The 24,719-nt window shown below is 42.1% G+C and overlaps 1 protein-coding gene across 1 annotated transcript in view; it reads left to right on the plus strand.

Annotated features, from left to right (window-relative positions):
• The window catches only part of LOC141131772 (uncharacterized), a 759,715-nt gene that overhangs the window by 498,631 nt on the left and 236,365 nt on the right, over window positions 1–24,719 (plus strand). Inside the window, exons 84-86 of the mRNA XM_073619424.1 lie at window positions 370–441; window positions 2,205–2,276; window positions 15,243–15,278. Of these exons, the coding sequence (XP_073475525.1) occupies window positions 370–441; window positions 2,205–2,276; window positions 15,243–15,278 (180 nt within the window). The remainder of the gene's footprint in view (window positions 1–369; window positions 442–2,204; window positions 2,277–15,242; window positions 15,279–24,719) is intronic.

Here is a 24,719-nt window from a genome sequence, read left to right on the forward strand (position 1 = left end):
AAAAGTTGTCAAGTGACTTGGCTGGTTCACACCATAAGCAGTCCAATGCATTTTTTTTCTGCATCAAACATGCAAGAACAGTGTTTAACATGTATTCCAATTTCCCTAGTTCACACCAGTGCAGTGCATTCAAGTGCAACCAGAACACATTGCATTTTTTCTGTATGTCACACATCTGGAACTTGGCAAAATGCATAAAAATGCACAGGAACACATATGTCCTCAATCATCCATAATTGAGATGAAGCAAAACAAGATGGGAAAAAACGCACTGGAATGCATCAAAAACACGCATGCAGAAACACATCCAGAATGCAAAAATTGTGGTGTGACGTGGTCCCTAGTAATCAAAAGTTTCTCTTAACATAGGGTGACAGAGGACATCCTGGCTTTGATGGAGACAAAGGAGAAAAGGGAGAAGATGGACCACCTGGAGAGAAAGTAAGTGTGCTCCAATCATATTACTGCTTAACTAAAAAGGAATATAGGCATAAAAAAAATGCTGAATGCCTGTATAAGCAGTATTTATAAAGCTTTATGTGCATGATGCCTAAAAGCGAGGGGCAGCTCTGTGAAAAATGAAAAAGATGCTATTGAAAATGGGAGGAGGCTGGTGGCCAGTGTAAGAAAACAGGTAGGCAAAAGAGAGGGTAAATCCAAGTGGCAACCACTAGCAAAGCATCTTATCTTCATGCGGATGAAGACAAGGGTCCTTGGTTGACAGTGTATGTGAACAGGGGATTTATCTGAATTTGGAAGACCCCTTTAACCATAAGGGGGCATCCAGATACTATTCCCCTTATGTGAATAATTATGGGATACATAGTACCCCTACTCATTCACAAAACATGTAAACAGAAAAAAAAAACAAAAACACGGTTTTTGACAAGTTCTTTAAAAAAAAAAGAGTCCCACAATGCACACTGTCAATCACATCATTCAGTGATGTACATCAAAACATGATACTCGCCAACCCACTAAATGAAAAAACATGCCACTTCTGAGACACGCCCAGTCCGTTTACTTGCCTCCCATTGAATGACACGTTCGGTGGATTACAGCTGTTAAATACAAGGGGGCACTGTCTCCCGAGTGATGTCATTGACCTCATATAGACATGAACATATATGGTCAGTGATGTCACTGGAACCTGTGATGTCATTCACCAAATATGACCATGTACATACCATATACTGTATATAGTCAATGATGTCACCTGAGAGGCCCTACCTCTTTGTATATAACAGCCATAATCCACTCACCCTGTCATTCAGCAGGAGGCAAAAAAAGAGATTCTATTAAGCCCTCCATTTGCAGACCCCTCCAACCACTTTGCCAGGGTCCTGGGAAAGAAACTCTTGTTTTCATCAATATGGGCACCTCCATGTTGAGGGCATGTAGCCTGGTATGGGTCCAGGGGGGAGGAGGCATACCCTGTCCCTCCCCTTTCCTGGCTGGCCAGGCTGCATGTCCCGAATAATGGTATTGTATGTATTTTTACGGGGCCCTCACACATTTTTATTTTTTGCAAAGGTCCCCCTGTGCCAATCATATGCATACCGGAAAAAAAAACAACTCTCTAGCAATACACACCAAACTGAGCATGTGCAGAGTGCCTCCAAGGCTCGGTACTATCAGCAGATGGAGAGGACTGTGGAATTAGGGGAGGATCAGAGAGGAATGGATCAAACAGCCTTTTTACACAATGCTCAGGATTAACACCTTAGGATCCACAGCGTGTATAACAAGCATGCTTTACTGCATATACAAACTGATTTTACTGTTGTGGGGTAGTAACACTTTAAGAATTGAAAAAATCAATGTACCTGGCTGAATGTAATTTCTTCAAAAAAAATGTTTTTTTTTCCCATTCATACATATTGCCCAAGGCATTTCCCCACACCCATGCTATTTATTTTTTTATTTTTGAGAACTTCTTGTCTATTACCCCAGAAAGTGGACATTTTTAACCGACAGATTCGGCTCCCATAGATTTTTATAGAGTTGGGTTTGGCATTTGAACTTCTTTGAAGTGCCCCAAATTCTGCTCCAAATAACCAAAAACAGAGCAAACTGGCTCATCCTTACTTACCAGGATTCTGGTAAGATACATGCGTATTTTAACAACAGTGTTTATTTTACATATTTATAATTTTCTCATGAGTTAAAATAATTTTGATCCTATTCTTTTCGTTGATTTTCAGGGTGTGAAAGGTGAAGCAGGCTCTAAAGGATCTATGGGACTATTTGGAGCACGTGGTCCTGTAGGACAAAAGGTAGAGAACTTTTTTACACGATGGACAAAAAATAATAAGGCTGCCATTTATATTGTTTTATCAATAAATAAGAAACAAAGACTTCCAAACAAGCAAAAAATATATGGCACTCAACATAATTGTTTCACACATTAAAAAGCTTAAATCCACCAAGATGGAAGCATTATATATATATATATATATATATATATATATATACCTCCATTAATTATATCATCTGATGGTAATTTTCTCTTAAAATATTTTGTTCACAGATAAAGATTTTGTTTAGATGTCTAATTGTTATTTCAGGAAATAGACATTTAACATTTGCAAAGCTTTATAAAAAATGTAGTTAAAACAGATCATTCATCCCAGTAAATTGAAGCAAATAACTCACGCCTTAAACAGGTTGTAAACCTTGGAAAAAAAATACCTCTGCAAGACAAAGGCATAATGCATCACACACTAGCTCATTTATGAAATACTTTCCTCAGAATTATGCCCTGAATCGGCATTGGCATGGCGAGTACACGGCCGACATCTTCCACCGGAGTTACTTCCAGGTTCGCGGCTCCGGTCAATCACAGCGTCACTCCTGCGCATGCGCGCTAGAGCCACTAGTCACAGCACGAGTACTGAAGAAACTGCACCAGCAAGTCAAGGAGCTATTCACGGCACCTACAGGTAAGCCTTGTTATAGGCTTACCTGTAGGTAAAAGTGGTGTAACAGAGTTTACAACCACTTTAATCTTTATAAATTGACTTTCACAGTCTAAACAAAATCAAACAAATGACACATGTGCAAATAAAACATATGTGCATAATATTAAACTGATCAAAGCAGTAATGACCTCAGTGATTAAACAATCCCTTTTCTGTAGAAAAAAAAAACAAATAATGCATTGTAATGCAATTAATGCCTTTGTGATTTGAGTTAAAAGTTGTATCACTGAAAACTACATGCAAATATGTAAAAAGCACATTTTGTCACAGTTTTACCACTTACAGTGCCTTGAAAAAGTATTCATCCCCTTGACATTTTCCACATTTTGTCATGTTACAACCAAAAAAGTACCGTATTTATTGGCGTATAACACGCACAGGTGTATAACACGCACATTCATTTTAAGAGGGAAGTTTCAGGAAAAAAAATAATTTTAAATAAGGAACTTTGAAGCAAAATAAGGGTCAGTGCCCATCTGCAGTCTCACCATTGCCATTAATACAGCCTGTTCAATGCCCATCTGCAGCCTCACCATTGCCACCAATGCAGCCTCATCAATGCCCATCTGCAGCCTCACAAGTGCCATCAATGCAACCTCGTCAGTCCACATCAATGCAGACTCACCATTGCCATCAATGTAGCAGCCTCACCATTGCCATCAATGTAGCAGCCTCACCATTGCCATCAATGCAGCAGCCTCACCATTGCCATCAATGCAGCAGTCTCACCATCGCCATCAATGCAGCAACCTCACCATTGCCATCAGTGCAGCCTGATCGATGCCCATCCGCAGCCTAGAGGGGACAGGGAGGGGGGCGGCCCAGGAGAGGGGACTTCCTTTTACAGAGGCCGCCGAGTAAACATGAAATTCTCCTGTATGTAATCTGACAGCGCTCATCCCGCCCCCCTCCCTGTCCCCTCCGAGGCATCTAAAATTGAAGTATTGGCGTATAACACGCACGTGCTATTTGCACCCAATTTTTAGGGTGAAAAAGTGAGTGTTATACGCCAATAAATACAGTAATTGTATTTTATTGGGATTTTATATGATAGACCAACACAAAGTGGCGCATAATTGTGAAGTGGAAGGAAAATGATAAATGGTTTTCCTAAATTTTTTCAAATAAATATGTGAAAAGTGTGGCGTGCATTTGTATTCAGCCCTCCTGAGTCAATACTTTGTAGAACCACCTTTTCCTGTAATTACAGCTGCAAGTCTTTTTGAGTATGTCTCTACTAGCTTTACACATCTGTAAAGTGACATTTTTGCTCATTCTTCTTTGCAAAGTAGCTCAAGCTCTGTCAGATCGGATGGAGAGCATCTGTGAACAGCAATTTTCAAGTCTTGTCACAGGATCTCAATTGGATTTAGGTCTGGAATTTGACTGGGCCATTCTAGCACATGAATATGCTTTGATCAAAACCATTCCATTGTAGCTCTGGCTGTATGTTTAGGGTTGTTTCAGTGGGGATTGTGTGTTCAGTGTGATGTGCAGTGTTAGTTTTCCGCCACACATAGGGTTTTGCTTTTAAGCCAAAAAGTTCAGTTTTGGTCTCATCTGACCAGAGCACCCTCTTCCACATTTTCTGTGTTCCCCACTAGGGATGGGCCAAACGGACCCCTGTTCGGTTCGCACCAGAACTTCCGAACACCACGAAAGTTTGGACCCGAATAATGAACCCCATTAAAGTCAATGGAACCCGAACGTCCCATTTTGAAGGCTTATATGCAAGTAATTGGGCATACAGTGGTTATAGGGGTCTGGGTCCTGCCCTGTGGGACATGTATAAATAAAAAAAAGTTTGTGAAAAATTAAATTTTTAAATGAGCAGAGATTTTTTGATTTTTAAAGTGAAAGCCTAAAAATGAAAAATTCCTTCCAATATAGTGCCTGGGGGGTCCCCTTAGTCTACCTGTAAAGTGGCAGATCTGTACCATGTCTAGAATCTGCTGCAGCAATAATTGCATTTATAAAGCTCAAATAAATGACATTTTCCCTGCAAGCTGCCTTTATTTTGCTCAGCAACAGCTGGGGAACCCGTATGTATGATGAGGCCACAATGTAGTGCACTAGGAACAAGATTAGAGATTTTTTTCTGGTGTCACTTTGACTTTGTATAGAAGTAACGGGTGCGTAAAAATTGGTCTTTGAGTATCGGTGGTGCCTTCCTACTGTAACCCTATAGAGGTAATCTTGATGAAAGCAAGAATTGGCCTTGCTGTAAAAATTGCAATGATATGCACCTGTCAAACAGGTGCAGAATAATTGGTCTTTGGGTGTCGGTGGCGCTGGCGCCTTTCCACCGTAAACCTATAGACGTAACCTTGATGAAAGCAAAAATTGGCTTTGCTGTAAAAAATTGCAATGATATGCACCTGTTAACCAGGTACCGAAAAATTGGTCTTTGGGTGTCGGTGGCGCCTTCCCACCGAAAACCTATAGAGGTGCTCTTGATGAAGGCAAAAAAAATTGCAATGATATGCACCTGTCAAACAAGTGCTGAAAAATTGTTCTTTGGGTGGTAATTGTGCCCATGAAACCTATACCAAAAACATTCTTCCAGATGAAATGATTAAACACCCTCAAAGCTAGGCAGCCTCGAAGTCCTGCAGAGATTCCACATTCCAAAAAGACTTAATAAGTGACATCGGCATCAGGGGCTTCATAGCTGGTAATCCAGGACTGATTTATTTTTATAAACGTCAAACGGTCTGTGGACAGACGCGTTCCATGATCAGTAACGAAACTTCTTGCAGCACTGAATGCCCATTCTGAAAGCACGCTGGATGCAGAGCAGCCCAAGAACTCATAATGCCATGCAGAGTCTACTTCAGCAGGAACACAACAGGGATTGTGTCAATGATGCATGCACTGTCACGGCTCACCATCCTTGTGGCCTCCTCAAATGGTGACAATACAGTGCATGCATCCTTATTCCCCAGCCATTGGCATGAGAAAAAAAAGCAGAGGCGGCCTGAGCCTGTCGTCATGCCGTATTCGCACAGGTACTCGTTGATGGCCCTCTGCTGCATATATAGCCACTGCAGCATTGACAAAGTCGAGCATGTCACAAATCAGGTTTACGGGCAGGTGGATTTCCCGCTGAATTTCAGCCAACCGAGCGCTGGCTGTGTATGACTGCCTGAAATGGCTGCAGACTCTTCTGGCCAGCTTTAACACATCTTGCAACCCCCCAGTACGTATTAAGGAAATGCTGCACCACCAAATTGAGGACATGTGCCAGGCATGGCACATGTATCAACTTTCCCTGTCTAAGGGTGGACAGGAGGTTTGAGCCATTATTGCACATCACCATTCCTGGCTCCAGCTGGTGTGGTGTGAACCACCTCTGGGCCTGTCCCTGGAGGGCTGCAAGAATCTCTGCTCCGGTGTGGTTCCTGTCCCCTAAACACACCAGCTGAAGCACTGCATGGCACCTTTTAGCCTGATTCTGGGAATAGCCCTTTGAACGCTTAGGGGGTACCTGATGTTCATAGGACAATTATGCAGAGGAGGGCATGGAGGTGGTAGAGGAGGAGGAGGGGGTAGAGCTCACAGGTCTGGCATCATCACCACCAGCTGTAAGGCAATGTGGGGGCACAACAAGCTGCAGCACCGAGCCCTGTCCTGCATCCTTTCGAGTTGCAAGCAGCGTTACCCAGTGTGCTGTAAACAAAATGTTTTGTCCCTGTCCATGCTTGCTGGACCACGTGTCAGCAGTAAGGTGGATTTTATGGCTGACTGCCTTACCCAATGATGTCAGAACATTCCCTTTCACGTGATGGTAGAGGGATGGAACGGTCTTACGTGCAAAGTACTAGCGACTGAGAACCTGCCATTGTGGTACAGCACATTGTGCAAATTCACGGAAGGGCGCAGAATCCACCAGGCTGAAAGGCAGAGGTTGGAGAGCCAACAGCTTTGACAAGCTTGCATTTAGACACTGGACACGTAGGTGGCAGGGACTGTATTTTTTTTCTGCTGCAGCAGATGGGGCAGAGAAATTTGCCGGCTACAGTCTACAGCTGGTGGTGTGCTGCTGGCAGATGTGCTGCTAGGACCCGGAACACCCTGTGCTATACCATCATCCCTGTCAGTGGAGGCTGCTGAGAGGTAATGAATCGGTATAGCAGGGGCAGACTTAAATGGATAAGGAGGAGGAGGGGGAGGGACAGATTTGTACCCCTTTTGTGTGGCTTTTAGGTGCTCTAGCCAACGGGCTGAGTGGTTGGACGTTAAATGTCTTGTTAAGCATAGAGTACCCAAATGGTTGGTGTATTTGCCACGTTTGATGTGCCTGAGAGACAGTTTGCAGATAGCAACAGTGCGATCTGCTGCAGATGTGCTGAAAAAGGCCCAGACAGCTGAGCTTTGGGGAGTGGGCAGGGAGATAACAGCTGCAGAATGTGATGGAATAGGGTAGCTGCTCTCTACTCTTTCTTGATGTCGGCCTCCTTGGGGTTGTGCCGCCTCACATTCAGTTTCCTTCACTGCTCTATCTGGCACCCAAGTCACATCAGTGACCTAATCATCATCATAATCATCATCTCCATCTCCTCCATCTTCATCATTACCATTGGAGACAACTTGGCAATACGCTGCAGCTTAGGGAACATGAATGCCAATTTGTCTACCAGTGTTCCTCCCTCTCTCTAGGCTCATGTTCCTGTCATCCTCAACCTCAGAACCAACATCTGAATCCAGTAATGGCTGGGCATAATCAAGGCACAAGTGGCTGATGCTGTGGTCAAATAACTCAGCTGACTCCTCAATGGCTGATGCTGGGGCTATGGCAGGAATAGATGTGGAGAAGGAGGCAGGTTTATCTACTCTGACAACTGCAAGGGACTGCACACTTGTCTCTGCTTGTGTGACAGAGGATGAGGAGGATGGGGAAGGTTTAGTAAGCCAGTCCACCACCTCCTCTGCATGCTGTGGCTGGATAGCACGGGCAAACTCACTAAACAGAGGAAATGATGCCTTGCCTGAGGACTGACCACCATGTCCACCTTTGCCTGTGGACACATTTGTTACTGGCCCCCCTACAGTGCCAAGGGAACATCTGCCTCTGCTTGTTGTCCTCCCAGACATTATTGGGAGGGAGTGGGTGGTGCTTATAAGCAAATGTAAAGAAGAAGTTGAAATCTGTACGTAGATGCACTTTAATCAATGTAAAGAGTTGTTTGGTGCAATTTAACTTGAGTACTCACACTACACAGACACACTCCATGGATACACTATAATATACTGCAATATAATGCGCCAAACATACAGTGATGCACAGAACTATATGGCGTTAAAGTGGCAGTAACGCACACAAAACTATATGGCGTTAAACTGGCAGTAATGCACACAAAACTACAGTGGGGACGGAAAGTATTCAGACCCCCTTAAATTTTTCACTCTTTGTTATATTGCAGCCATTTGCTAAAATCGTTTAAGTTCATTTTTTTTCCTCATTAATGTACACACAGCACCCCATATTGACAGAAAAACACAGAATTGTTGACATTTTTGCAGATTTATTGAAAAAGAAAAACTGAAATATCACATGGTCCTAAGTATTCAGACCCTTTGCTGTAACACTCAGATATTTAACTCAAGAGCTGTCCATTTTTTCTGATCATCCTTGAGATGGTTCTACACCTTCATTTGAGTCCAGCTGTGTTTGATTATACTGATTGTACTTGATTAGGAAAGACACACACCTGTCTATATAAGACCATACAGCTCACAGTGCATGTCAGAGCAAATGAGAATCATGAGGTCAAAGGAACTGACTGAAGAGCTCAGAGACAGAATTGTGGCAAGGCACAGATCTGGCCAAGGTTACAAAAACATTTCTGCTGCACTTAAGGTTCCTAAGAGCACAGTGGCCTCCATAATCCTTAAATGGAAGACATTTGGGATGACCAGAACCCTTCCTAGAGCTGGTGTCCGGCCAAACTGAGCTATCGGGGGAGAAGAGCCTTGGTGAGAGAGGTAAAGAACCCAAAGATCACTGTGGCTGAGCTCCAGTGATGCAGTCAGGAGATGGGAGAAAGTTGTAGAAAGTCAACCATCACTGCAGCCCTCCACCAGTCGGGGCTTTATGGCAGAGTGGCCCGACGGAAGCCTCTCCTCAGTGCAAGACACATGAAAGCTCGCATGGAGTTTGCTAAAAAAACATGTGAAGGACTCCAAGATGGTGAGAGAGATTCTCTGGTCTGATGAGACCAAGATAGAACGTTTTGGCCTTAATTCTAAGCGGTATGTGTGGAGAAAAACAGGCACTGCTCATCACCTGTCCAATACAGTCCCAACAGTGAAGCATGGTGGTGGCAGCATCATGCTGTGGGGGTGTTTTTCAGCTGCAGGGACAGGACGACTGGTTGCAATCGAGGGAAAGATGAATGTGGCCAAGTACAGGGATATCCTGGACGAAAACCTTCTTCAGAGTGCTCAGGACCTCAGACTGGGCCGAAGGTTTACCTTCCAACAAGATAATGACCCTAAGCACACAGCTAAAATAATGAAGGAGTGGCTTCACAACAACTCCATGACTATTCTTCAATGGCCCAGCTAGAGCCCTGACTTAAACTCAATTGAGCATCTCTGGAGAGACCTAAAAATGGCTGCCCACCAACGTTTACCATCCAACCGGACAGAACTAGAGAGGGTCTGCAAGGAGGAATGCCAGAGGATCCCCATATCCAGGTGTGAAAAACTTGTTGCATCTTTCCCAAAAAGACTCATGGCTGTATTAGATCAAAAGGGTGCTTCTACTAAATACTGAGCAAAGGGTCTGAATACAGTACTTAGGACCATGTGATATTTCAGCTTTTCTTTTTTAATAAATCTGCAAAAATGTCAACAATTCTGTGTTTTTCTGTCAATGTGGGGTGCTGTGTGTACATTAATGAGGAAAAAATTAACTTAAATGATTTTAACAAATGGCTGCAATATAACAAAGAGTGAAAAACTTAAGGGGGTCTGAATACTTTTTGTCCCCACTGTATATGGCATTAAACTGGAAGTAATGCACACAGAAGTAAATGGCGTTAAAGTGGCAGTAACGCACACAGAACTACATGGCATTAATATGGCAATAACGCACACAAAACTATACGGTGTTAAACTGGCAGTAACACACATAAAACTATATAGCGCTAAACTGGCAGTAACGCAAAAAACTATATGGTGTTAAACTGGCAGTAACACACACAGAACTATATGGCGTTAAACTGGCAATAACGCACACAAAACGATATGGCGTTAAACTGGCAGTAATGCACAAAACTATATGACGTTTAACTGGCAGTAATACACACAGAACTATATGGCTTGAAACTGGCAGTAACGAACGCAGAACTATATGTTGTTAAACTGGCAGTGACGCACGGAAAAAACTATTCGGTGTTAAACTGGCAGTATCGCACACAAAACTATATGGCATTAAACTGGCAGTAACGCACACAAAAGTAAATGGCATTAAACTGGCAGTAACGCACAAAACTATATGGCGCTAAACTGGCAGTAATGCACACAAAACTATATGGCGTTAAACTGGCAGTAACGCACACAAAACTATATGGAGTTAAATTGGCAGTAACGCACACAAAACTATATGGTGTTAAACTGGCAGTAATGCACACAAAACTATATGGCGTTAAACTGGCAGTAACGTACACAGAAGTAAATAGTGTTAAACTGGCAGTAAGGCACACAGAAGTAAACAGCGTTAAACTGGCAGTAACGCACACAAAATGTTATTGCGTTAAACTGGCAGTAACGCACACAAAACGTTATTGCGTTAAACTGGCAGTAACGCACACAAAACTATATGGCGTTAAAATGGCAGTATTGCACACAAAACTATATGGCGTTAAACTGGTAGTAACGCACACAAAAGTAAATGGCGTTAAACTGGCAATAACGCAGAAAACTATATGGCGTTAAACTGGCAGTAACGCACACAGAACTATATGGCATTAAACTGGCAGTAACGCACACAGAAGTAAATGGCGTTAAACTGGCAGTAATGCACAAAACTATATGGCGTTAAACTGGCAGTAAAGCACACAAAACTATATGGCATTAAACTGGCAGTAACTCACATAAAACTATATGGTGTTAAACTGGCAGTAATGCACACAAAACTATATGGTGTTAAATTGGCAGTAACGCACAAAGAAGTAAATGGCGTTAAACTGGCAGTAACACAATCAAATAGACGTGTTCAACCATCACTACACTGATGCTATCTGAACTGTCCCTACTCTAGCTATACACTAATGTCAAGATTACTGACACAGCCTCACTACACTACACTGAAAACGCACACAAAACTATATGGCGTTAAACTGGCAGTAATGCACACAAAACTATATGGCGTTAAACTGGCAGTAACGTACACAGAAGTAAATAGTGTTAAACTGGTAGTAAGGCACACAGAAGTAAACGGCGTTAAACTGGCAGTAACGCACACAAAATGTTATTGTGTTAAACTGGCAGTAACGCACACAAAACGTTATTGCGTTAAATTGGCAGTAACGCACACAAAACTATATGGCGTTAAACTGGCAGTATTGCACACAAAACTATATGGCGTTAAACTGGCAGTAACGCACACAAAACGTTATTGCTTTAAACTGGCAGTAACGCACACAAAACTATATGGCGTTAAACTGGCAGTATTGCACACAAAACTATATGGCGTTAAACTGGCAGTAACGCACACAGAAGTAAATGGCGTTAAACTGGCAGTAACGCACAAAACTATATGGCGTTAAACTGGCAGTAAAGCACACAGAACTATATGGCATTAAACTGGCAGTAACTCACACAAAACTATATGGCGTTAAACTGGCAGTAACACACACAAAACTATATGGCGTTAAATTGGCAGTAACGCACACAGAAGTAAATGGCGTTAAAATGGCAGTAACACAATCAAATAGACGTGTTCAACCATCACTACACTGACGCTATCTGAACCGTCCCTACTCTAGCTATACACTAATATAAAGATTACTGACACGGTTTGACTACACTACACTGGAACTATCTGAGCTGTCCCTACTCTACACTAATATACTGTATGTATGAATGACACAGTCTCACTACACTACAGTGAAACTATCAGAGATGTCCCTACTCTAGCTGCACACTATGCAAAGCTGAATAATGGTCCTCCTCACTACACTCACACTATCCCTAGACTGACACTAAATGAATATTCTACACTGACAATTGAAGCAAAATAGCACAGTATAGCACACTAACTAACTAATAGCACTGAACAGAGCCCTGTTCTATCTCTCTCCACACCAAATTCACACTGAAAATGGCTGCCATTGAAAGAATACTTTTATACTGTGGGGCAGCAATGAGCCATGATTCGATAAAGTAATGATGACAGTGTCCAATCATGACTCTGACAGTGTTCTGTGCCCTGATTGGCTGAAGCTTTCACTGTTTCAGCAAATCAGGACTTGCAATGCACTGTTCAGCACCGCAATGCATTGTGGTCGGTTTGGGGGGCCCGAACAAATGGTCGAACGACCCCTTTGTTCGGCCCTTCATCAAACGTCCAAACATTGACTTATGCTCGGGCCAAACCGTTCACCCATCCCTATTTACCACATGGCTTCCAGCAAACTGCAAATGGGACTTCTTATGGCTTTCCTTCAACAATGACTTTCTTCTTGCCACTCTTCCATTAAGGCAAGATTTGTGGAGTGCACGACTAATAGCTGTCCTGTGGACAGATTCTCCCACCTGAGCTGTGGATCTCTGCAGCTCCTCCAGAGTTACCATGGGCCTCTTGGCTGCTTCTCTGATTAATGCTCTCCTTGCCCAGCCTGTCAGTTTAGGTGGACGGCAATGTCTTGGTAGATTTGCAGTTGTGCCATACTCTTTCCATTTTCAGATGCTGGATTGAATAGCGCTCCATGTGATGCTCAAAGCTTGGGATATATTATATAACCTAACCATGCTTTAAACTTCTCTACAACTTTATCCCTGACCTGCCTGGCCTGTCTGGTGTGTTTCTTGGTCTTCATGATGCTGTCTGTTCACTAAGGTTCTCTAACAAACCTCTGAGGGATTCACAGAACAGCTGTACAGCTGTATTTCTACTGAGATTAAATTACACACAGGTGGACTCTATTTACTAATTAGGGGACTTCTGAAGGCAATTTGTTCCACTAAATTTTAGTTAGGGGTATCAGAGTAAAGGGGACTGAATACAAATGCATGCCACACTTTTCAGATATTTATTTGTAAAAAAAATGGAAAACCATTTATCATTTTCCTTCCACTTCCCAATTATGTGCCATTTTGTGTTGGTCTATCACATAAAATCTCAATAAAATACATTTACGTTTTTGGTTGTAACATGACAAAATGTGGAAAATTTCAAGGAGTGTGAATACTTTTTCAAGGCACTGTATACCTACAGGTAAGCCTATAATACGTTTTACCTGTAGGTACTGTGAATATCTCCTAAACTTGCACTGTTTAGGAGATATTCAGAGTGCATGCAGCCGGTGATGTCACCGGTGCATGCACTCTGAAGATCCGGAATACCGCACCGAACCTTTAGAGCCCGTGTTGTAAATGTCACGTCATCGCTCCCTCTGGCCAGTCAAGTAGCCGGAGTCCGCGAAACCCAGAAGGTAGACTGGGTGAAGATGGAAGTCCTCTCAGCGATGACAGCTCTTATATACTAGCACATCATGACATATCACATCATGGCTGGATAACCCATGGGGTAACAGATGCATTCTGGCATCAACTATTGTGACATCCAAAGTCAGTAAGCATTCATGTTCTTAGAATACAATGTTTATACGCGTATGGCTCTTTCAACTGTGGTGCGCTGTATAATTCTAGAACTTCATGTAGTGAAAGGTAGATATTAGTTTCTACAGAGACTAAAAGAGACCACTACATTAGATGTAGAATTCAGTACTCTCTTCTCAGTAGGAAACAATAGTTCTTTTTGCCATACATGTATCATAAGATGAACATTTTAAAACAAAGCAACAACTAGCAATTTTTATAAAGTATGTTGAACAGTATGCAGAATTCAGTTCAAGTATTGCTACAATTACTTATTCATTCCCAGTGTGTTCCACAAACCTAATTGAATAGATTTCATTTGATCGAATTTAAATTTTGATATATACACTGTATATACAGTATATACACAAAACATATCTTTTTAGTTTTCCATAGAGTACAGAAGTGTTAAAACCACTGCCAGTTAGTTTTTGGTTTAGTTTTTTAGTTTTTTGTGCCTGTGTTTTATTGAGGAGATTTCCTTTCATTCCCTGTCCCAATAACATACCAGAACAGAAACCAATATGGTCATATATTAAAAATGTGCTTAGCAGTGGTACTAACTATACTGTAACATGAACGGGGGCACCTACCTGCACACCAGGAACCGCTGGGCTAATAACATAAATTTTATTCAACCCAATTTAAATTACAAAAAATAGTGCCATATAGTAGGCTATAAATGCCAAATTGAGTGAGAAACTGCATAACCCCAGAACACAACTGATGGTAATTAAACGCACCCATATCCAAAAAGGACTTAACATGTTTCACTCTAAAAACAGCTTTTCTATACTGCACCTCTGATGTAGCTCTTTTTAGAGTGAAACATGTTAGGTCCTTTTTAGGTATGGGTACTTTAAATAACTTTGTCTTTTGATAAGTTTTCACTTTTCTTACATATGGTTATATGAGTGAGATACTGCTTGTCAAAGTAAGTTGGCTTTGAATCTTGTCTACATTATGTAATCAAATAGTGCATGGATGGGCAGAGGTTGGCACTGTTGGTAAGCTGGGCTTTAAGGAGCCAGATTAAACCTTTTATTGTCTGCAGTACCATATAATATAGAGGCAGAGCCCTTATATAACCTGAAGGTGACAGGATTGTCCTCTATTGCTCACAATCTGACTGAACCTTTAGATGTGGATACTTTAAGACCAAATGGGTGACACCATCAGTTGTGTCATTGGGTTATGCAGTTTCTCACTCAATGTGGCATTTACAGCCTACTATCTGGCACTATTTTTGTAATTACAAGTGGGTTGAATAAAATTTAGGTTTTTAGCCCAGTGGTTCTTGGTGCGTGGGTAGGTGCACCCCCATTCATTACTGTATTGCTGTATTACTGTATATCCAGTGATGTAACAGGACAGAAGAGAATGGCCCCCCTCGTGACCCACTGCTGACCTTTATTATCTTCTTTCTTGTAACAGGGTGAACCTGGAGAACCTGGACTACTTGGAGATGCGGTAAGTAAACAAATTACGGTACTCATATCTTAATTTTTATTCATAAATAAATTTAGCACAGCTAAACAGACATTTTCATTGTTGTCATAGTTAATTTACTCTGCTTATATTGAAACCCATAAGGAAGGGGCCTGCAATTGTAGGAAATGTTTAGCTGAATTCAAATGATTATGAAGTGCATGTGTCAGCAATGTTTACAGCAGGCAACCTTGGGACACCAATAAAGAGTATAGAAAATGTTACTGAATTATTGTTGTATTATTTGATTTAAAATAATTTTTTGCTATTACAGACAGATTTGCCATTAAATATTTAAATAAGCATTTGTAGTTTCTCTCTATAGTGGGTATCTGTATTTCCACTGGTCAGGCTTCCTTACTTACAACTGCTGAAATAAATGGCCTAATTTACTAAAGGAGTTGAGAATGCTCAGATAATACATTATGTACTGTAAATATGTATATACTTCAGTTATCCATTTATGCAGATGAAATAAGTAAGGCAGCTGAAAAAAAAATTGACTTGATTCCCCCATTCGCACACTCAATGGGAATGGGAGAATTCTTCCCACTAAGCTATTGTAATTTGACAGCAAGGAGACTTTCCCGCCATCAGAATACACTGATCAGTGCTGCCTGCTATATCTGGAAGCACTGATTGATCAGGAAAAGCCCAACAAGGTGGTTGTACAGAAGTTGATCAGTAGACAGACTTCTGTAAGATCACCCTGCCCATACATGAATAGAAATTCGGCCAGTCTCACCTGAACCAGCCAAATTTCAATCAATGCATGGCCGGCTTTAACCGCAGTTTGCTTTTCACACATGATTGTATAATTGAAGTAATAATCACAATTTATTGTGTGAATATTCTCAACTCTAAAAAGGGTTTTGTCCCAAATGAAACAGCGACTAGTCTGTGAATAGATCCAGATTAGATAAGAGCTTATTACACACGATGATCAGATGTGTGGCGTAGCTAGTGCAACAGAAGACCGCCAGCCTATGCTTATTTTCATATAACGCGCACCATTGTACAAAGCAAGGTCCATAAAGACATGGATGAGCGAATTTGGGGGGCAGGAACTTGACCAGCCTGCACTGAGTCCTGACCTCAACCCAATAGAACACCTGTGGGATGAATTAGATCAGAAACTGCGAGCCAGGCCTTCTCGTCCACATTAGACCACACAAATGTTCTTCCTGGAGAATGGTCAAATTTTCCCATAGACACACTCCTAAACCTTATGGATAGCCTTCCCAGAAGAGTTGAAGCTGTTATAGCTGCAAGGGGTGGGCAAAGTCAATATTGAACCCTACAGACTAAGACTGGGATGCCATTAAAGTTTTAAAGTTTTTGTGTATGTAAAAGTAGGCATCCCAATACTTTTGTTAATATAGTGTATGTATATATATATATATATATATATATATATATATATAATAGCCTTTAATCTTTATCCTCTCACCATAAAACATCACAAAGTACTAAGTAAAAATCAAAGTTGTCTCTTTATGCGTGACTGCACTCTCTGCACTCACATCAACTGCATCCAAATCAGACACATAGCGATCACTTGATAAACCATATGAATATGACTAGTTCTGGAAACCAGGACATATCCATTAACAGATAAATAGTAACACTCCAAAAAACGTTATCAAATGTGCCACTTTTTTATCCTTCTTGGTACAGGATGCCAGATCTTATATTAAAGGAGTTGTAAAGGCAGAAGGTTTTTCATCTTAATGCATTTAAGAGGAAGTAAACCCTGATGGGTTTTACTTCCTCTTTTTTTCCTCTGCAAAGTAAAAGCATAATGGGCTAGTGTGCATTGCATACTAGCCCATTATGTGGCACCTACCAGCAAATGAAGCCTTCCGATGTCCCCACTGGGGGCCGCATCCATCTTTGCCCTGCTTCCTTCTGGGGCCGTGGACTCCGGCTCTGTGACTGGCCGGAGTCGCGTGACATCACTCCCGCGCATGCGCATGGGAGCCGTCAGTCATGGCACTTGCTAGTGAAGAAACAGCATGGAAGTCAGTTTCTTCACAGCGCATGCGCCGATGACGTCGGCGCAGGTGTATATGGTAAATATCTCCTAAACCAAGCAGGTTTAGGAGATATTTACAGTACCTACAGATAAGCCTTATTATAGGCTTACCTGTAGGTAAAAGTGGTGTAACTAGGTTTACAGACACTTTAAAGATAAAAAACTTCTGTGTATATCAGCCTCCCCAGCACCCCCTAATTACTTACCTGAGCCCCATCTCTCTCCAGTGATGTCCACGAATGTCTAAGCCATCTGGGACACTCCTCCTGATTGACTGAGACACAGCAGCGGCACCATTGGCTACCGCGGCTGTCAATCAACGTCAGTTAGGCAAACAGGGGAGAGAGGGGGGGTCAGGCGGGGCTCCATGTCTGAATGGACACACGGAGCTGTGACTTGGCTCCAGTGCCCCCATGGGGAACTGTTGACTGTGGGGCACTCAATAGGAGGGAGGGACCAGCAGCAGCAAAGAGGGACCCGAGAAGAGTAGGATCCGGGCTGCTCTGCGCAAAACCAACTGCATAGAGGATGTAAGTATAACATGTTTGTTAGTTAACCACTTACGGACCACCCGCCGTCATTATAAGGCGGCTCTTTAAAGTGGAATATCGTTGTTATGGCAGCAGCTAGTAACCCCTGTATCCACTTCTTCAGTGGGTGGTCCGCTTTCAGATAAAAGTGGTCTCAGCAGCGGATTCACATTTATCGGTGGCAGAAGAGGGCATCCCCTCCCAGTGCCCTCCGCTGCTTACCGGAACCGCCAGCAGTGGCGGAGGCGATCAGATCCTGTCCCCTGCTTGGCTGGCTGCCGAGTGAGGGGAAGATGGCCCCCACCTGGCTCCATACCATTGCAGGGTGGAAGCGATGTCAAAACATCACTTCCACCCATAGCTCTTTAAGGGACATTTTTTTTTTCAAACAACATTTTTTTTTATATTGCATTGTAGTGTAAATATGGGATCTGAGGTCTTTTTTGACCCCAGATCTCATATTTAAGAGGTCCTGCCATACTTTTTTTCTATTACAAGGGATGTTTACACTCCTTGTAATAGGAATAAAAGTGACACATATTTTTTTCTAAAAAGAACAGTGTAAAAAAAAAAAAAAAAGTAAAATAACTAAGAAAAAAAAATTAACACGCCCCATCCCGCTGAGCTCGCGTGCAGAAGGGAACGTATGTGAGTAGAGCCCACATATGGAAATGGTGTTCAAACCACACGTGTGAGGTATCACCGCGATCGTTAGAGCAAGAGAAATAATTCTAGCCCTTCCTCTGTAACTCAAAACATGCAACCTGTAGAATTTTTTAAACATCGCCTATGGAGATTTTTAAGGGTAAAAGTTTGTCACCATTTCACTAGTGGGCGCAATTTTGAAGCATGCCATGTTGGGTATCAATTTACTCGGCGTAACATTATCTTTCACAATATATACAAAAATTGGCTAACTTTACTGTTGTCTTATTTTTTTATTAAAAAAAAAAAAATCAACATATGGTGTCACAGAAAGTATTGCAACAACTGCCATTTTAATCTCTAGGGTGTTAGAAATATATATATATATATATATATATATATATATATATATATATATATATATATATATATATATATATATATATATATATATATATAATGTTTGGGGGTTCTACATAATTTTCTACCAAAAAAAAAAATTATTTTAACTTGTAAACAAGTTTGAAAAATAGGCCTGGTCCTTAAGTGGTTAAAAAAAAGAAAAAAGAAACTTTAGAATCTCTTTAAAGTGGGGTTCCACCCACGGGGTCCATTAAAAAAAAAAAAAATTAAAAGTCAGCAGCTACAAATACTGCAGCTGCTGACTTTTAATTGGACACTTACCTCTCCCAGGGTCCAGCGATGCAGGGGATCGAAGCCCCGCTCATCCCCCCCCTCCGCTCGTCGGCGCCGGCATTTCAACTGTGGGCGCCGGGCTGTGGCTTGATAGCCTGGCACCCACTGCGCATGCGCGAGCGGCGCCGCGTGCCGTGATTGGCCGTTCAATCACCTGGGACCTGTAATGGTTCCCAGATGATTGACAGGAGGGAGGGAGCAGAGCCGAGCCCTTCCTGTGCCGAGGGGGAAGTGATGTCACCAGCCCAGGCAAAGGAAGAGGCAGACTACGAGGGACCACCTAGCAACAGGCATTTAGAGGTAAGTGAAAAAAAAAAAATATCCACTTTTTTTTGTTTTGTTTTTTTAGAATTTTTTAGGTATTTTTGTTGTTTTGGGTGGAACCCCACTTTAAGTTATGAATGTGTTGCTTTCAATGAAAAAAAAAACTTCACACCACCAAACTCTCATATACAAGTATCAATGAAGCATTACTCCCATGTGTTACACAAGTAAAAAATAAATCCCTTATATCAGAGGTCCTAATCTTAGTTGTATCCAATGTGGATGTAATTGGAAATTTTGCAAAATAAATAAATCAATCCTTCTGTGTCACAATTTAAAAGTCTTTTTATATATCTCTAAATCAGAAAGCTGCTCACCCCCCTTAATGATCTTTCTGTCTAAAGAAAGGCTAACAGTGCTCTATAGATGCTCCATTGGCGGTGTTCCCCCACAAGACTTCAGAAGAAAGTGCTACATTTATCATTTACACTTTACATATGCACCAAGAAGACTTGCCTCTATTTATTGTAACAGCTGGACATTTGTTAATTCCACAACATTAGTTCCAGTGGGAGTTAGTGCTTTAATGATGCCATATACTGCTTACTACAAACAAGCTTTTGAATCTTATCTTTCAATTCCACAGAGTTGTAACAGGTTATATAGAGAATCCAGCTCTCGGCATACAATGTATCTCTTAACATAAACACAATTCCTGGGATGTCTTTATTAATGTAGCTAGCAGGTTGCTCAGTTCGCAACACAACAACAAGTGCAACAAAATATTTAACAGTAGATGCTTTATAGCAGCAAATAAGGACTTGAGTTTACTTTCACATTGAATATCAATAATACCATACTACTACAATGAAATGCTTTATCGCAGATTATGACATTAATGACATGTACTAAATAGGCTGTACTGTATAATAGGCTGGTGGAGTTTTATATTTTCAGCTTGAAAAGTATCACTTCGTTCCTCACGATGGGAACACATTTTGCAGTCCTTACTAGCATACGGCACTAAAAAAAAACATGAATTACCTTTGTAGTCCTTACTAGCATAAGGCACTAATAAAAACCCATGAAGGTAGAGTGTTTATTAGCTGTTGATTTGGCCCACAGCTTTTTACCACCTCCCTGGGATCTGTATGGTAGTCTACTCAGACATCCAGGTGGAACATGGAATGATAGTCTATTGCACTGTCTTAGCAAAGGTTACTCTAATGACCCCTTCCACCTGCATTTTACCCTTTAAGCATCATCATATGACATAGTGGCTGCACTACATCATGCTGGGTACTCTGGCACATTTCATCCATGTTTGGCATACACCTCATCAGTGTGACATTATAACACACTTACTGCCAGTTTGGCCTCCTCCAGTAATGCAATTTTCACATTCCCCATCATCGTTCTGTCCTCAAATACTGACATCTTCTGCCAGTCCTCTTCCAAATCAAGTGTCATCCAGCTCTGCCACTGGGCAGTAACTAAATATGTACATTCTGCATAAGTGCATTACCTGGTTCATTTCTCACCATCCTACATATTTTACTTGCTCTCTGCATAGCATTTTACAAATGCTAGGTATAAGCTGGGGATGTCCACTGTATTGTGCATGCTACCACAGCCAAAATACAAATTTACTAGGAACGAGTGGAAGTTTTTTTTCTTCACCAAAAATATTCTACCTCCAAGCATTTTTATTTATTTTTGGTACTTAAAGTGGAAGTAAATCCATCAATTTATTGGTTTAAAAAAAACAGTTACATTCCCGACACTTGCCGGAATGTAACTGTCACATTGGTTGTGCTCTCAACCAAACTGTCAAATCAGCCAATGGCTGGTGTCATACCTGATCACATGTGCAGCATCATAGCAGTTGAAGATTTAATGGATGCCAAGATGGCAGCTTCCTTGGATGCAAGCGATAGAAGGGTTTACTTCCACTTTAAAGAGAAATTTCACCCTCCGCCCTATTTTTTTCTCCCCGCTTATCTGATGCTGAGATGGCCACATATCCCAGGAGGCATTGGGAGCTCTGATGTCATTCACCTAGGAGAATGATGTAGGATGGGGGGTAAACCGAACCTTTAAGAGGAGTTCTAGACTGTAAAAAAAAAAAAAAAAAAAAAAAAAAAGAAACGTCAGCAGCTACAAATACTGTAGCTGCTGACTTCTAACATAAGGACACTTACATGTCCAGTTATCTCATGATGTCGGCACCCCAAGCCGATCCATCCATTGGCTCCAGGTGCAGGTACCGGCATTTTCATTAAGGGAAACAGGAAGTGAAGCCTTTTTTTACTCTCTCTGTACCACAGTGAAGATTTCTCTTCACTTCCTTATCGTAGAGATGCATCTCTTTGTCACATGTAACTATAACACGTGTTCTCTCTGAAAAAATGTTTTTTCTGGTTACGACTGTAATATTTGAGGGATTTTTTGGATTTCCTATCAGTTTCTGTTTTGGTTAGAGTGGTCTCTCGGGCAAAAAGGGAAGGTTATTATACCTAATGGGGACATAGACATTCACATAAGTTTAAGATGAAGTTTAAAACTAAAAAGGTTTTGACTATATACACATTATTTTCATTTCTTGGAATGTAGCAAAAATAGGACAAGATACTGATCTGACCATTGGTAACCTAGAGACTAAATTCCCATTCACTTTGAGATTATTGCAATGTGTTATTTGCTGGTTTCTATTACCCTACATATAGCATGTGTGTGGGAGTTAATTCCAGCTATCAAAAATAAGGCAATATTCCATGTTTAATAGAGTTTTCTAGTGGTATTTTTGTACAGTACAATATACTTAATACAGTTATAGTTTTACCTGCATACATGTCGTATGTACCTAATTTGTGTCTGAACTCCTCTTCTGTGAGTCTGTTACTCTATTAACACCTCTAAACCAATTGCTAAAAAAAATAGTTACATTTCTAAATTATTATATTTTATTACTCCTCCTTGTAACTCTGTATATAAATACGTGGGTTTTAGAACCATTTTAAGAAATATATAGGGGGGGGGGGGATTACTAAAAATGGAACGTGCAAAATCTGGTGTAGCTCTGCTTACAAACCAATCAGTTTCCAGGTTTTATTAACAAATTGCTCCAGTTTTAGTAAATCAACCCCATAAAGTCTGAAGAAGGCATATAAGTCATCCCAAAAGCTGGCATCTTAATTAACATCTGTTAGCCAATAATAGACATTACTAAACATCCAAACATTCTGCCTAGTCATGATTATAAATAACATTTCTTCCACAGAAATATATTTAAGCAGGCCATACACTGTAGTAGAGGCATAACTAGAACCTTCAGGGCCCAGGTGCAAGAAACCATGAAGATCTTCCCTGACCCCCACTTCCATCAGAGCCCCGTTCTTCCCTCCCAGAACCATGGGAAGATCCAGGGGGGCAACGGGGCAATTGCCCCCCCCCCCCAGAAACCCTCGTTGCGGGTGAGCGTGTGGCTCGGTGAGTGAGCAGATGGGCGGATGAGAGAGCAGGCGGGCAGCTGGGCAGATAGGTGGGTGAGCGGACGGCTGGCCGATCAGCGGGTCGGTGGGCGGGGAAGCAGAGAGATGACATCATCTCTCACTGCCCAGCGCCCACCCTGCATTCCTGCAGTTCCGCTCTCACTGTGCAGGCAGCCGTGGGCAACAATGTAACAATGTAATAATAGAGATAATGCGCTTCAATCATCCTGACACCATAAACCATGGTGCCAGGATGATTGAAGCGCCAACACCAGCCATTTCCCCGATAAATTGTCCGCAAAAAACATATTTTCTGGCAGTGCCCCTCCCAAGACTAGACTCTGGATCCGAACCTGCCCAGAACCCTGACTCCTGATCACAGATCATGGTAAAGGGCCACTGACAGCGGCCCTTTACCACATGTAAACAGACTTGCCAGTTATCAGCAGTCCTTTCCTCCCATACTGTTTCTGTGTGAGGAAAGGAGAGCCATTAACAGCAAGACGGTCAGTACACTCAGGGCACTAATAATCAGTGCCCTGATTATCAGTGCAGCCCCGTCAGTGCCCATCAGTGCTCTCTATCAGTGCCTCCTATCGGGTCCATCAGTGCTGCCTATCAGTGTCACCTATCAGCACTCATCAGTGCCACCTATCAGTGCTCATCAATGCTGCCTATTAGTGCCCATCAGTGCAGCCTATCAGTGCTGCCTATCTGTGCTCATCAACGCTGCCCATCAGTGCAACCTATTAGTGCCGCCTATCAGTGCCACCTGTTAGTGATCATCAAAGCCGCCTGTCAGTGCCCATCAGTACCAGCTATCAGAGCCCATCAATGCTGCCTATCAGTGCCCATCAGTGCCAAGGCCTGGTAGTTCTGCTACTGCACTGTAGGTTTCTGTTCTCTCTGAGCTCACCTCTGCACAAAAGAGATGGATTGAGGAATACTCCTGGTCAATTGTATTTTGACAGCTGTACCTACTGCTGTCAGAATACACTAATCATTGGCTGCATTTGCTAATCAAGTAAAAATTTCTAACATGTCTCTTCAAGATTTCATCAGACAATTGAGTTCTGTCCAGTGGGGACTGCCAACATTTGTCTGGTTCCTGCTGAAAACTGACAAATTGTAATCAGTATAAGGGTAGCTTTATATAGAACATCCTTGTGAACCAAAAATATTTATAGAAAATTTTTTTTGTTGGAATACTTCTTCTTAAACCCCATACACACTATTAGATTTTCTGCAGATTTTTGTCTTCAGATTTACCAAAACCATGTAATATGAGGTCAAACCTTAATGCCGCGTACACACGGTCGGACTTTCCGGCATACTTGGTCCGGCGGACCAGAGTGTGCCGGACAATCCGCCCGTGTGTGGGCGGCGGCGGACTTTTCCGGCGGACTTTTTCCCAAAAGCCCGCCGGACCAAGATTTGAAACATGTTTTAAATCTTTCCGTCGGACTCAGTTTCGGGCGGAAAGTCCGCTCGTGTGTGTGCTGGTCCGACGGAAAGCCCGCTCGTGTGTAGGCTGGTCCGACAGACCAAATACGACACGAGGGCATGGTATTGCATCTCGCGCTCGCTGCAATAGGAAAAACAAATCTTCCTATTGCGGCGAGCGCGGGGCATACCAGGCCCTTAGGTCTGGTATGGATTATAAAGGGGAACCCCGCTACGCCGAAAAAACGGCGTGGGGCCCCCCCTAAAATCCATACCAGACCCCGATCCGAGCACGCAGCCTGGCCGGTCAGGAAAGGGG

Source organism: Aquarana catesbeiana, linkage group LG03 (assembly GCF_042186555.1).
Source record: "Aquarana catesbeiana isolate 2022-GZ linkage group LG03, ASM4218655v1, whole genome shotgun sequence".
NCBI lineage: Eukaryota > Metazoa > Chordata > Amphibia > Anura > Ranidae > Aquarana > Aquarana catesbeiana.